The 15,004-nt window shown below is 37.8% G+C and overlaps 1 protein-coding gene across 3 annotated transcripts in view; it reads left to right on the forward strand.

Moving 5' to 3' along the window:
- LOC18444652 (putative serine protease EDA2) overlaps nucleotides 1-15,004 on the forward strand; it is a 45,313-nt gene that overhangs the window by 21,125 nt on the left and 9,184 nt on the right. For 2 of the 3 annotated variants that reach the window (XM_006854816.4, XM_011628935.3), the window contains exons 9-12: nucleotides 146-242; nucleotides 1,347-1,441; nucleotides 3,289-3,363; nucleotides 3,581-3,664. In XM_006854816.4, coding sequence (XP_006854878.1) covers nucleotides 146-242; nucleotides 1,347-1,441; nucleotides 3,289-3,363; nucleotides 3,581-3,664 — 351 coding nt within the window. The remainder of the gene's footprint in view (nucleotides 1-145; nucleotides 243-1,346; nucleotides 1,442-3,288; nucleotides 3,364-3,580; nucleotides 3,665-15,004) is intronic. The other variant, XR_002282732.2, reaches the window with a different exon arrangement.

A 15,004-nucleotide genomic window follows, 5' to 3' on the forward strand; every position in this document is an offset into this window, starting at 1 on the left:
GTGTTGGACAAGGAAAGAGACTTCAATATTCCTTTCCATTTTTGTTTCTTATTAGAACTTTAGGTCCTCCATTTTAATTTTTGTTTTTTTTTTAATTTCATGAGAGCTGTCAATGTTGCATTGATGATTTGCAAAACTTCTTCAGGTAGTCGTTTGTGGTGGTACCAGGTTTGCACAGAGGTTGCTTATTTTCAGGTGGCACCATCAAATGATAGCATCAGATCTTCAAAGCTTGATGCAAGGCATGTAGTGCACATTGTCATGCTCTTTCTTTTTTCCTTATCTTTAGTCGCTAAACATAACTGCTTATTATTGTTGCTTGGCACATAACTGTTCTAGGCATTTCTAGTGACTAATCTGTCTTCTTTTGTCATTATGGATACCTGTACCTTTCTAAGATGCTCTTATTCCAATATGGTTTCACCAGTTCAAGTTACCTTTGATTTGTTGTGTGAGAATGTTGTGCAATATTTGTAGTGGTTCCATTCATTTTAGTTTACGTAAGTATGAAATTCACATTCTTGTTTTCAAAATGTTCAAATTGCTGATATTGATTTTTGGTCACTTGAAGAATATTTGCACGATATTATGTGAATAAATTTCATTTCTAATGGTTCCATTTAATTTGCTTTTTCTGGATATGTCAACTGAAAGATTCTTATTTTCAAAATTATCATGTTGTTTGCATTAATTTTCTTACTAGTTAGTTATTATGCTTTTGTCATGATTAAAACATCAGCGATTAACTTTGTTTTCCATAGATAGTGCACTATGACCTTGCAATTATCCCCTAAATGAACTTTTGTGTACCTCTCCTTGAGGAACCTATGAGTTATGTTTAGGCTTAAGGAGTTAAATGTGTTAAGCAGTATTTTTGAGAAAATAAATATGTTAATGGGTAGAGAGAGAAAAAGTTAATGGGTAAGAAAAGGATCATCTTTTTTTAGGGAGTTACCTCTCTGGAGTACTATTAAGATCCAAGTTTCTTGGTAAGTGCATTGCAATCATAATCCATCTGATGTATATGCTATATTTACATTGGAAATTGGTTCACGTCAATTTTCGATACCACACCATATGAATGACGTTTGTGTTGCTTGTCTTGTTGTGTGCCTTCAAATGAGGTTTAGCTGGATTAAGTTGCTTATTTGTCTAAATATTATGTTGTTGTTGGAAATTGGTTTGCGTCATTTTCAATACCACACCATATGAATGACGTTTGTGTTATTTGTCTTGTAGTGTGCCTTCAAATGAGGTATAGCTGGATTAAGTTTCTTATTTGTCTAAATATTATGTTTTTGTTTGGAAAATTCCTAATAATGTTTCTCCCGCGTTTTGTTCTCTAGATACCATTTGGACCTTTGCAGAGATGTATTTGGTGAAGATCTATATCCTGATGTTTATTTAACTAACATTTACTATGGGGGAACACGAATTGCGGGTTAGTACTTATCTCACTACTTAAATTTGTTGGTGTGAGTTATTTTCCTAATAGTCAAGACTTCCTCAGGTCTTCATGCCATCTATTTGCGGTGTGGATGTTTCCACACTGCAGGAAGTTTTCAGGAAAAGGTATATAGTCATGACTTTGCAAAATCAACCCCCTTGACCCCAAAAGAAACAAACCATGTGATTATGTTCCACCTGCCTAGGTGTCTCACACTGCTTCTAAACATGTAGAAAATGCATTCAAGTTTGTCTGTGAATTGTATTTCATTAAATCATCACGAATAAAACTTGGGAAATTCCAGTAAACGGTATCTTTGTTATGGATAGTTGAATTTATATAGGCTAAAGAGCACAAAACCATAAACCCGGAAATCGAGGCTCTCCACACTCTCCCCAACCCCTTCAAACCCAAAAAAAGAAAGAGAAGGGGGAATCTCTCTGTGAATTTGATCAGGGGCATTTAATCCTTTCATAGAAGAGAGCAGGGTGAGTCACAGACCACTTTTTTCTTTTGTATTGTGTGATGGTGGCCTCAAGGCAAACCTCTAGGCCATCATGTACATGGGACCAGAAGTCTCATGGTGGCAACCCATGGAAACTATTTATAGTCCCCATGGGAACTCATTCCCTCTCCACCTCTCTCCCCTCTTCCCCTTTCTTTTTTCTTTTGTTTGTAATCACATTTCATTGCACAAAAGGTTATACATCATGCTGCACCACTTTGTCGCATGTATAAACTGAGACATATACCAAGATGTTAACACTAGCATTAGAGAAACAGGAGGCCTCCTTTGCACATAGGGGGTCTAAGTAAGCACACCTTTCCAGCAAGGGCATGAAATTTACTCTTAGCTGTCCTAGAAGTACATTGATGCAGTGATTGAAAACACTGTTTCGGGCTCGGAAGCAGGCAGGGCCTAAGCCCAAGTCAGCCACTTCAGCTCAGCTGAGTATATACAAGACTCAGAGAAGTCCACTTGGCTGGTTCTTGAGGTTTTTCAATGGGACACCGTGCCTTGCGGGGTCTGAGGGACATGGGTGAGTTGGTGAGTTTTCAGATGTTGCATTGAAAGGAGATAGGCTACTTCTACTAATTTTGATAATCAAATCTTCAAATCTCAATTGATGCATGAATTCTTTACTTGCACATCTAATCACATCTAGTGAATTACCTTCAATCACTACTAGACCATGATAGGATGGGTAAAGACTTGCAGGCTGATGGGAGGACCTATGCCTCAGCAGCTATGTCATCCTCCTGGGCCAGTGGGCCAAATTAAGCTAATCCCAGGAATTTTCATCAATTCCTAATGGGGCCTTCCATTCTGGAGGGCCTTAGGTTATTGAATGAACTGTCGTCAAAGTTAAGCTTGAAAATATGACAACTATAAAATTTGATCTCTAAAGCAGCATTTTGTTCTGTGATACAAGACTCTTGTCTACTCCAAGTGTGGGAGAATTTGTTTCTTTGATTTGCGTGCTCCTTGAAGCAGTTACATATGTACTCTGTAAAGGAAGTTTTGGAGAAGCTTTCTGTTTTTCTTTTTATTGTTTTCTTTTATTTCATCCAATGACCAAATTCAAGAGCCATTTTGATCATGATCCAGATTTTCTGAATTACACAAACAGATTCAATAATAATTGCAGAATACTCAGGAACTTTGGATCATTGTTTGCAGAGTTCTTATGGGTTTATTTGCCCTTGTTGCATTGTAGATTGAGTTTTCTTGAGTTTTTCTCTAGTCTAATATTTTATATAATCGTGATATAAGGAAATTTGGTGGCAATTATGTGAGAACAAGAGAATGTGTGGCCTTATATTTTAAAATAAATGTGCAGCATCCAAAATAATCTTCACAAATGGTTCTCAAGATCCATGGCGCCATGCATCCAAGCAGATATCATCTCCAGATAGTAAGTGTCTGCATTGTATCTATCAGTAGTAATGGGGGTGAGGATTTATGAAGTAACCTCCCTTAGAAGTCAGGGTACCCCTTAATTCAGATTTGATTTGGAAGAAATGATAATGAATGCGTTTCAGTGGATGTTTTTGTTCTAGCAATTAATGTAGGTTCATGTCACGTTTCAGTTATTCGTATTTAATCATGTTCACATTGCTTATTGTTTCCAGTGCCTTCATGCATTATTTCATGTCATAATTGCGGCCATGGAAGTGACATGAGAGGATGCCCCCAGTCTCCTTTGAACCTTGAAGGTAGTACCTCCCTTTTGCTTTCTATTTTTCTGTTAATTCCATTCTATTTGTTGCTTTTGATTTACCTGGAAACTAAATGTAGTAGAATCTATTATATTGATCGAATGAAAAGGAAATTATCTATGATGTCTGATTTGAGAGTGAGTGCAGATGTAGATTGTTTAGATACATTCATATAAGTCATCCATGATCCAGATAATAGTTATAAGCAAAGACAAGATTTTCTTCTCTCTAAAAACACCTTTTTTGTTATTTGGTAAGTCTTAGCCATAAAAGCTGTTAAAGTTGATAACTGTCGTTTCTTGGTAGTACATACTCAATTATTGAAATGGCAAATTTCATATGCTTTCTGGCATTCAACTTATGGGTAGGATTATAAGATCGTGAAGAATGTCTATATGCATTATGATGTGATATTATATTAATATCCCAGGTATCTCAGGATGGATTAATGAGACCCACAATTCAACTCCATGTCATTGCTTAACAAAATGAATAGTTAGGTTACTTGATGCAATAGTGATATTGATATCTCCTTCCCTTAAACTCTAAAGTTTCTCTTGCACTTGTGTCCTTGAAATAATTGAATATCTCACATTAGACTTCAAAGCTAAAATATATGTTCTTGATGGCTTTGGATCTCCAATTGCTCCATTCCTTTCTCCTTCCCCATAAGAACAGTTAGAATGTTCATTATCATTATCGTCCGAGCTTTTTCCCAACTATTTGGGGTCGACTATGCGAATCCCATTCCGCCATTCCTCTCTATCACGGCTATACCCTCATTGTGACTATAAATCAATATATCTCTTCTCATTACTTCCATCTATATCCAAACCATAGAGAGATTTATGTCCTGAAAATTTCTGAGAACAGTTAGAATGTTCATTTTTTATTATTAGATTGTGTGACTTATTGCAGGAAGGTGAAAGATGGTAAACTAGCTACTGGTGGGATGACCATCTCTGCATAGGATGAGAGAATGATTTAATAACCCTAAATCCCTAAAACCTAAACCCTATATCTTGAACCTTTGGGATTTAGGGGTTAGTCATTTCCTCCCTCAGCCTGGGTGTCCCTTGATATCAGAGCCAGCACTGGCTTTGGATCTACCTAATTCTGGAGGCAGAGGTTACTAGGGTGTCTCTTTGGGCCTTTGGTGTAGTGTTGTCCTTCCGCTAGTTGACATACCTCCATGGGAAGACAAGTCGGGCTCGATCAGTAACATTCTCATATCTTCATCTGCTATCTTGTATAGAGTCACTCGTAGGACGTCTGTTGCTGGCAAAAGTGGCTAACGAAGACTATATCCAATTCTTTTCCTTCTTGGCTATCAAGTACTGATGCCGGGAGCAGGATGAGGAGGATGAAACCTCTCAGGGTCCAATCTCTATGATTCCTTCAAAAATATGGGCCCTGAGAAACCAAGAAAATTTGGAGAAATAAAGGCCAGAGATGTATACAAGCCCAAGGGATGTTACAGGCTTTTGGCCTAAGATTAGTAGAAAATGTCGAAGTCGGGAAAGGGGTATCCAAGCTATTGGTAACTCAGAGCAGTTCTCTATCTCCCTCTCAAACCTAAGAAACTATGCCACTTTTGGGATACGGGAATGAGGTTTGTCCTCTTAGGAAAGCTAGAGGTGGTGATAGCTCCTCTAGCATGAGACAATCTCATTACCTTGGTCTTGGTCTTGGTCTGTGTCCTTGATAGCCCCCATATGATGTTTGATACTGCACTCCTTGAAGCTGTAGACGCATCCATGGCCCGAGGGTGGATTAGGTTCTTTATATCCCCCAACTTCAACTTCTCGCTTCAGGATCAACATTTGAATCAGTTTCTCCACCTACAAATGAGGTCCCATGGATTCAATATACAGGAAGGATCGGTGAATATAGTGGTCACCTGGAAGGTGTGCTACAGGGCGGTGAACGATTGCACATCAGTTATCAATAAACCTGCAATATTCAGAGGAGTATACATAAAGGAAGATGTCGAGGGGAATATGACTGTTCCTCAAAAGATAAAGCCCCTTGAAGTTAGGATTCCAAAATCATGTATGTTAGATCATTAGACAGCAAAGGTGGTGGAGGTCCTCGAGGGAGCATATCAGGGGAAAACTCAGGCTGGCTCATCCTCGAATTCGGCTCCTGATCCCCTTCGGCCATAACATACTTCCCTAGAAAAGTGAGCTAGTATGATGGTTAGACAAGGGTGAGGCTATCCTAACAAAAGACAGTTCAATTCCTATCCCGAAGGTGTAAGGAGATGGGAAGCCTTCGTTGTTGCAGGGCTATCATTGCATATCATGAGAAATACCTCTACAACCCTCATAAAGTGTGGTAGCTAAAGGACTATAGTGAGGATGGGAAATCTTGCCTAAGAAGCACCTGGATAAAAGCTCTAGGGGCGGGCGATAGATATCTCTTCTGGACCTTGTCGACGATAAAAGAATGGCAGTGGTAACTAGGTCTGCTTGGACCTGTGCAAGAGGAAATGAACTGGAATCCTTGATTTTTCCCCCATTTGAGCCGTTAAGATTAAATAGAGAGGAGAAGAGATGAGTAGTCCCCCTATTTTGTATGGAAGGGATCAAGAAGGAATTTCAAGACCAAGTTCATTGGCAGCTGAACTAGACCAAAACAACGCTTAATGACGCGAATCTCAAACTAGATGATCTTAGACGACAAGTTGAGAGAATCCTTCACAGTTGAAGGCATGAACTGCTCTCTGCCTCTAAAGGAGATACCCCTCAATAGAGTACCACTCCACCTGCAACTGAACTCCAACGGTGGTTGGTCGGACAAAGTAAGCTGAAAACTAAGTCCTAGCTCATCGTTGGGGTGGGGACTAGGATCAGAGGGGGATATGAGGTGATCATAGGTCTCTTGTTCCTTGTTGCACTACATATAATGCTATGAATGACTGACAGTGGGAAGGCCAACAGTTAGAGGATACGTCCAACTATTTCGGAAATACAGAGAGTTCACTCTCTGAAAAGGCCTTCCAAGCCTTCCAAAAGAAGGCTCCACAAACCTATGCCCTCAGATCTCACCTTTGGGGACCCCTTCTGGTTTCAACGAGGATTCAATCACCGCACCATTTATTTGTGGTGCATAGACGGGCAAGACGAGCTATAGATCATGAAAGTACTCAACCTAATGATTGTGCCGCGAATGCGCACATAACAGGAGGGAGATCCCAATCGGAGGCCATGAATATACTTATTCAGGGATTCGTGGGAACTCAGGGATTCGTGGGAACTGAGGCATTGGTGGGATCAATTCGATGAATGCAGAAAGAGGAAATCAGAGACAACATCAGATTGGTGTGTACGGTCTTCCATTGCTCGACTTGCTTGGGCAACAAATCCTGAACGCTATTGAGAGTCATCTGATGATTATACAAGCTCATTTATGTGGACCAATGCAGAATATAGAAAGCTTTCAAAGGAATGTCGTACTAGCATTAAAGGTTAGCTCCCTTGTTGAGCTCAGCTAGTCCCTAAATACCTTCAGATTGAGGGTGCATATACTCAGTGACCACCAAAAGGTATTTTACACAGAGTTGATGTTGGCTGGCCTCCCAGGTTCGGTAGGGCCGATAGTGCGAAAGGAGTTTGAAGGGAAAGTTGTGGGTGATGTAACATATGTGAGGGTAAGGGGATCGATAAAAAAGACCCTAGAAAAATAGTGCCTCGTAATGAATGCTATCCAGGAGTGAAAGAATGATTCATGGGTCAGGCGAGATATCTGTGAGGAGTTGGGTTGCCTTATTATCTGGACCCAAAGAAACACTAACGCCTACGTCATCTTAGACATCATTATCATCGCCAACCAAGGCTCGTACAAAGAGAGACACAGGTTACTCAACCCCATTGAAAGGAGTTCCACAAAAGAAACAAGCAGTTCAATTGCATTAACTGCAGCCAGCAAGGCAATTATAAAATGGATGGCAAAGTAAAGAAAAGATTGGGAGCTAATAGGAGGACAAAGTCAAAGGAGAAAAGTAACTCGAACTTCTCAAGATTTCAGATTAAATGACCTTGCCATTGTTTAGGGGACTCAGGGTCAGACTAGGAAAGAAGCTCCTCATGAGTGACGACTATTCAGTCATGAGACGATAAGAGAATGCTCCAGCCATCTAGAGCGACCATTTTGATGTTCAATTCTGTACTTTAAATACTTTGAGACCAATTATATTCTCTTGGCAAAATCACTAGTTTCAGCTCAATCACCACGAAAAGATTGCTCCACATATATGGGGAGCAAGATGTAGAGTTGTTAACTTGGAATGGTGGAAAGAGGGCACATCAAATAAAAGTGGACTTATGGGACAAGGAGACTTGACTATTCCACATCCCAATGATATCACTGAGTTGAGACAAGGAGAAGAAGGTTGTGCTCTCAGAGCACTTCGTGTTGTCAAAGTCCATTAACAAGCTAGCAAAGCTCGGGCAAGTTACTCCAACGGTGCCAATGTTAGAGGAGTTACATGCCGAATTAAAGCAGCCCGGTTCATATGCCAAATCTTTGAATAATCATATCAAGGCTATGGAACTAAAGCAGACTATGTGGCAATGGAAAGATGAAGAATGGGGAGAAAGTACCCGAGCTATGTTGAGTCTCTTTACTTCTAGATTCCTTAGAAAGAGATGAAATCGGTAATGTGTTTATTAGCAAAATGACTCATCATGCCCAGAATGGATAATCCATCTATTAGTGAAATTCAACAATGCATCCACAGGGGACTTTTCACCAATTTTGAATTAGGGTTCGATTTCAGCTCAGAGCTAAATGAAAGTATCTCTCCTTTTCTAAAGTTGTTCCTAGCATTGCTCTAGGCTTTGTGTGAGTGAGAGTTTTCTGTTGACCTTGGATGTCTTCATTATCATTTATATCATACACTAATGGCTATTGAAATTAAACCTGGAACCTTCAGTCTTCCTGAACATGTGGGGATACAAATTACTCCATTAAAATTGAATTAGTCCAATTATTGTACATGAGTTCAATTTCTTAAAGTATGCCTTTGTGCTAGGGGATAATTGAAATTCTTGATTGAGGACTAGCCTAGTGAATCTGATAGTAAATATGAAGAGTGGATGAGAGGGAATTTCACAATTATGACTTTGTTTTAGAGTAATATGGAATCTTAAATAAGTGCAAATGTGATGTTGCTGACACTGCTAAAGAAATTTGGGACACGGAAAATTTCATTAGATAAGAAAATCTCTTGAATAAATAAACTGTTTGAGAAAATGTTTCGGTTGCAATTGGGTATTAACAGTGTGAGTGAATAGTATAATTGCCTTAAAGGCATGTGGGGAGAGCTGAATTTGTATTAGCTTATTTCTAGTGATATGGAATTACAAAAGAAGCAATTTGGAGAGTTCAGAGTTGCGAAAGTTCAGAGTTCAGACATGGAATCTTCTAGTGATATAGAATATTGAGTAATATTGTATTTGTTGACATATTTTGGTAAGCAGTGAGCCACTGTCCCTCAATAATGTATATGCGCGCATTCAACATGTCAGTATATCAACCCCTCCAATGCCGTTTTCTGATTTGAGTGTTAGCGATGAATCAGCATTGAATACATGAGGGGAGAGGTGATGGAGGCAGAGGTTGGGGGTCGTGGTCATGACTCAGGAAGATGGCGTGTATTTATTTTGGCCTACAAATCATGTTGTTAATAAGTATTGGGATAAGGTTGGTAAGCCTGCTTGGGCAAATCAGGTTACTTACACATTTGAGAGTGTTGCTATTTGACTGAATGTACTTAGTGACCATCAACAACAGTCAAATTCTGTTGTGCTTTCAAGAGAAAAATATAATCTTTTTAAACTAGTACAACAACCTAATATCCATGTTTCAACTTCCACTACTACACTTGTTAAATTAGGTTCTTTTGTGCTTCTTGCATCTCAGAAACCCACTTCTTGGGTTATTCACCAACCACACAGGCTAGTGAATCCTCTATTTTTGTATCTCTAGACAAGTGTATTCCTAATTTCTCTTCTACGTTTTTTAATGGATCACTGTTTAGTGTGTTCGGACAGGATATAGTTATGCTCGTTCTACCTTTTCCTGTCCTCTGTGCTATATATTGGAATATTTCCTTTCAGTTTTCTGTCTCTGAGTAAATTAACCAAATATTTTCACTGCTTAGTAGCTTTCTATCCTTGCATCTTTTAGGATCTAAGGACAAGGAGGATGATTGATGGCAGGTATGAGTTAGGTTGTTTATACTATTTGGATCACAACCTGATTGGTGCTACTCTTCACTTTGATGCTTCTCCCTTCTTTCTTATGGTATTGTCGGCTGGGACACCCTTCTCTCAATAAAGTTTTCTTACGTCCCTTCTTTAGAGTCTGTCTACTTTAGAGCATGAGGCTTGTCGGTTGGCAAACATCATAGGGCGACATTTCGTCCAAGAATTGATAAATGGAGACCTGTTTGATCATAGATATAGAGTCCTACTACAGTAAAAAGTTTTTCTCATCATAGATATTTGTAACTTTTTTGGAATATTATTCACGAATGGCATGGTTGTACTTAATTAAAGAGAGATATGAGATTCTCTCCATTTTTAAATTGTTCCACAAGGAGATTAAAATTCAATTCAATAGCCATTTGTGTTTTACGTTTTGATAATACTAAAGAGTATCTTTTCAGATAACTTCAACATGATGTTGCTCAAAATGGAATTTTCCATAAAACTTCTTGTTCTCGTACTCAAGAGAATTGTGTGGCTGAATGGAAGAATTAACATTTACTTGAAGTAACCTGCGTTCTGTTTGTTAATATGTATGTTCCAAATTTTTTTTGAGGAGATGCTTTGCTGACATTAACATTAATTAATCATATGTCCTCTTCAGTTTTGAATGGAAAAACATTGCATTCTATTCTTTTTTCTGCTATTCAATTGTTTGTTGATGCTCCTTGACTGTTTGGGTGTTTGTTTTGTCTATGTATTAGTTACGGGTAATAATAGGTTGGATCCTCAAGCTGTAAAGTGTGTTTTTATGGGGTATTCACACTTCCAGAAAGGTTATCGTTGCTATCATCCTGGTTTACTGAAGAAATTTGTTTGTGTTGATGATACCTTTTCTGAAAATACTCTTTATGTTTAAGATGGTCGCATGATTGATACAAATTTCTTTTGTGCTTCTCTGGATGAAGTCTTAGAGTCCGTATCATCTATGGATCCTCTTCCAATTCCCGTTGATACTTCATCTTCATTGCAGTCATCTGACCTTCCTGAACCTATTACTTCTACATGTCATGATATCCCTCCAGAGCAACTCAGAAAGGTTTACGTGTAAAGAAAAGTGCACGAAGGATAGCCTCCACTGACTCAGCCAGCCACTCAATGATCATCTTCACCTACAAGTCCATTTCCTGCTTTTAACTTACATCTGTAAAGGCATAAGGCCCCGTTGGTTCCCTGGGAATGGATATCTTGGGAAGATGCCTCTCCTGGAATTGGTATCTCCTTGAATTGGCATCTCCTAGAGTATAGGTGTCTGCTGTTTGGATATCATCTATTAAGAAACCTGGAAGATGCCTGTCCACTGTTTGGGTTGCCTGAAAGATGTGCCTCCCCAAAAATTATACAATGTAATATTATAATACAATATACTTTTACAGTATATATTACAAAATTACATATAATATATTACTAATTGTATATAATATATATATATATATACTAATTGTATATTATAATATTATATATCTATTATTATAAGGAAAAAGTTTATATAAGGATACAACCTTATAATGTAGAACTACGGATGCACCTCAAAAATCCATCGGAAAAGGTAGTTTTAATGTTGAAAAACCCTTTGATTGATCATCTCGACATCGAGATGTATGACCATGAAAAATAAAAAGATTTTTAAGTCTCAAAAATAGTGCATTTTACAACATATTATCTACACCGTCCATTTTCAAGATTTTCATATGTTTATAGATCTACTTGATTTTACCCATTTTTGAAATTTAAAATTTTATAATTAGATATAAAAATAGATTTTGAGATAATCCTAAGAACATTTTACATCAAAATTATATACCATGATAAAATTTGAAGGTCACCTTACCTCTACAGCTACAGATGCATCCGTATGCCAACTGCACCCTTATTATATTAATTATATATTATAATAATAGATATCTATTATAATATACAAATTAATTATATATAGTAATATATGATGGAAATTTTGTATAAGGTTGATAGCTTATATTGTGGAATTAAGTTGCACTTAAAAAATCCATCGAAAAAGGCTATTTTGATGTCGGAAAACCATCGTGACATCGCGATGTATGGATATAGGAAAGAAAAAGGATTTCAAGTCCTCAAAATAGTACATATTGCAATACATTATCTGGGCCATCCATTTTCAAGATTTTCATGCATGTATGGACCTGCTTGATTTGGACCACTTTTGGAGTTTAAAATTTATAATTAGAAAAGAAAATATATTCCTAGGCCATTCTAAACATTTTTGACACCAAAATTGCATCTGATGACAAAGTTTGGGGATGCACTTTATTTTGATTGTTTAAGGTTGCAACCATATGCAAACATCACCAATATATAATTAGTTGTAACTATAATATATAAAATTAACATGATTAAATATAATTATTATAATTGTTATGTATAATTATTATAGGTAATTTTAGTTGTGGTATAAGAAGGGTGAGGACTTGAAACTTTCCTGTAACATGTCCCAGGCTCAGGTAAAGGATGTTGGTTGTGCTAGGTAGGCAGCCAACATAGAACTTTGCCAAAACATTCCATGAATCCTGAATCTATAGCCGACCCCAAATAATTGGAAAAAGTCTTTGATGATGATGATGAATGTTAGAAAAGTATACAAATAGACCATTTACTTGTAATACAAGGAGGTCACAATCATCCATGTTCGTCAGATTTCAAATTGAGTGGTTGTCAGCGTATCATTGAGAATACACGAAGTTCAAAATTTTTTCTCGAACTTTGTGATACACCCCAAGTCATCCAATTTGACATCTAGTGGTTAGGAGCAATTGTGACCTTGTAACAAAGATCCGAGCCTTATCCCAACTAAGTACTATATATTAATTATTATAATTATTATATCTCTAGGATTGAGGTCTTTTTTTTGAGCTGACCTCAACCCACTCTATAAGATGTAACTTACCGTAGGTTTCTGAGGCCTGTGGCTCTCTTTCAATCTCTTGGAAATGTTAAATTCCATCTATTTTGGTGGAATTGATATTTTCACAAATAAGCTTCAAAACGTGGAAATCGGTCTCCATGTAGAAATGGGACTCCTACCCTGGGAGGGCATCCAAGTAGCATTTACAGGCTGTTTCAATGGAAATGGGTTTCCCATGGTCCATTTACAGGGAACCAAATGGGCTCTAAGGTCTTCTATTCAATATCCCATTGCTCATGTTGTTACATTTACAAATTTCTTTCCATTCGATCAAAGTTTGTGTTAGTTTTCTCTCATCTATTTCTATTTCGAAGTTTTGTATTCAATATCCTGTTGCTCCTGTTGTTACCTTTACAAATTTGTCTCTATCCTATCGAAGTTTTGTTTTAGTTCTTTCATATGTTTATATTCCAAGTCCTATAAGAAAGAACTTTCTCATATTAGGTGGAAGAAAACCATAAAAGAGGAAATGGATGCACTCAGCTTCGATAATATATGGGAACTCATTGAGCAACAAGCAGCCTACAACGGCTCTCCACTATGGCAACTTGATTTCAAGAATGCCTTCTTCCATGGTGATTTACAAGAAGAGGTGTTTATGGAGTAACAACCTAGGTTAGTTGCTCGGGGGGAATCATAAAAGTTATGTAAGTTGAAGAAAGCCATTTACGGTATGAAGTAATCCCTACGTGCATGGATCGAGAAATTTTTACGATATGAAGTAATCCCTACGTGCATGGTTCGAGAAATTTAGTGAAATTGTTGTGGTATACGGATTTCAATACAGCAATTTAAATCGTTCGCAATTTATCTGCAAATAGGACTCTAGGATAATTGTTTGAGTTGTTTATGTTGTTGATATTGTCATTATAGCAATAATCAAGAAGGAAACAGTCATTTCAGGAGAGATCTAAAACAATATGTTCAGAAAAAGGATTTAGGCCGGCTAAGGTATTTTTCTAGGAATTGAGAGAATTAACTTGTCTCAAAGGAAGTCCATGATTGATTTGTTGACAAAAACTAAAACATTAGATGCTTAACCAGTCGATACTCCTATGGCTTCAAATATAAAATTATTGGCTTTTAAGGGGGAGTTGTTTGAGGATCCAGGAAGGTACAAAAGACTGGTAGGCAAGCTGATTTATTTGATCACCACTAATGAGCCGGTTGATGCACTCTCTAGGATTTCTCATTAAGATGTTGTCTGTAGAATTTTGAGGTATCTGAAGGGAGCTCTAGGTCAAGGTCTGAATTTTTACTGGCCAAATAATCATTTGAGCATTGAAAGTTGCATAGATGCTCATTGGGCAGGTTCTCCATCTGACAAACGGTCTACCATTAGCAATTGTACATTTATTAGTGGAACTGTGGTTACATGGAGAAGTAAGAAACAAAATGTTGTGACTACGTCAAGGTTAGAGGCTGAATATAGAGGAATCACACATGTTACATGTGGACTGATGTGGCTGAAGACATTGATACAAGAGATGGGGCTTACTATTGCTGAGCCTATGAAGATGTATTGTGATAATACCGCTGCAATCTATATAGCCAGCAATCTAGTGTTTCGTGAGAGAACTAAGCATTGTTCAAGTAGATTGTCACTTTATTTGAGAGAAGGTCACCAATAAGCAGGCGTCCACTCCGTGTGTAAAATTTATAGATTAGTTGACAGACATCTTAACCAAAGCCCTTGTACATAACCTACTCCAAACAATTTGTTCCAAGCTGGACATGGTAAAATTTATGCTCCATCTTGAGGGGGCACATTAAAAGTCCGATAATCTTTATTTTTCTCTCATTTAAGTTAACTAGGACCAATATGTATTATTTCCATTTTGTATGGGCAATATAAAGAGTTTGAGGGGTGCGTGAGATCTCTCTCTCTCTCTCTCTCTCCTTTGACATCTACGATGAAGGTGGACCTTAAATCTCCCTACCCTCGTAACTATGCCTTACATCGGCTGATCCTGTTTGTATCAAATGATTTTTGGTAGCTTCTGATCTTAGAGTGCTCCATTCTGTGCCGGTGCTGTGTGGTCCGTGTAGGGCGTCAGCAGTAGCCCATGTGTCGTTTCAGTAATAGGCTAAGAAAATTGTAGAAATCATTGTGTCCTCTCCATTATT

Source organism: Amborella trichopoda, chromosome 9 (assembly GCF_054954075.1).
Source record: "Amborella trichopoda isolate Santa Cruz 75 chromosome 9, AtrichopodaSantaCruz75HAP2 v2.0, whole genome shotgun sequence".
In the NCBI taxonomy this organism is placed as follows: domain Eukaryota; kingdom Viridiplantae; phylum Streptophyta; class Magnoliopsida; order Amborellales; family Amborellaceae; genus Amborella; species Amborella trichopoda.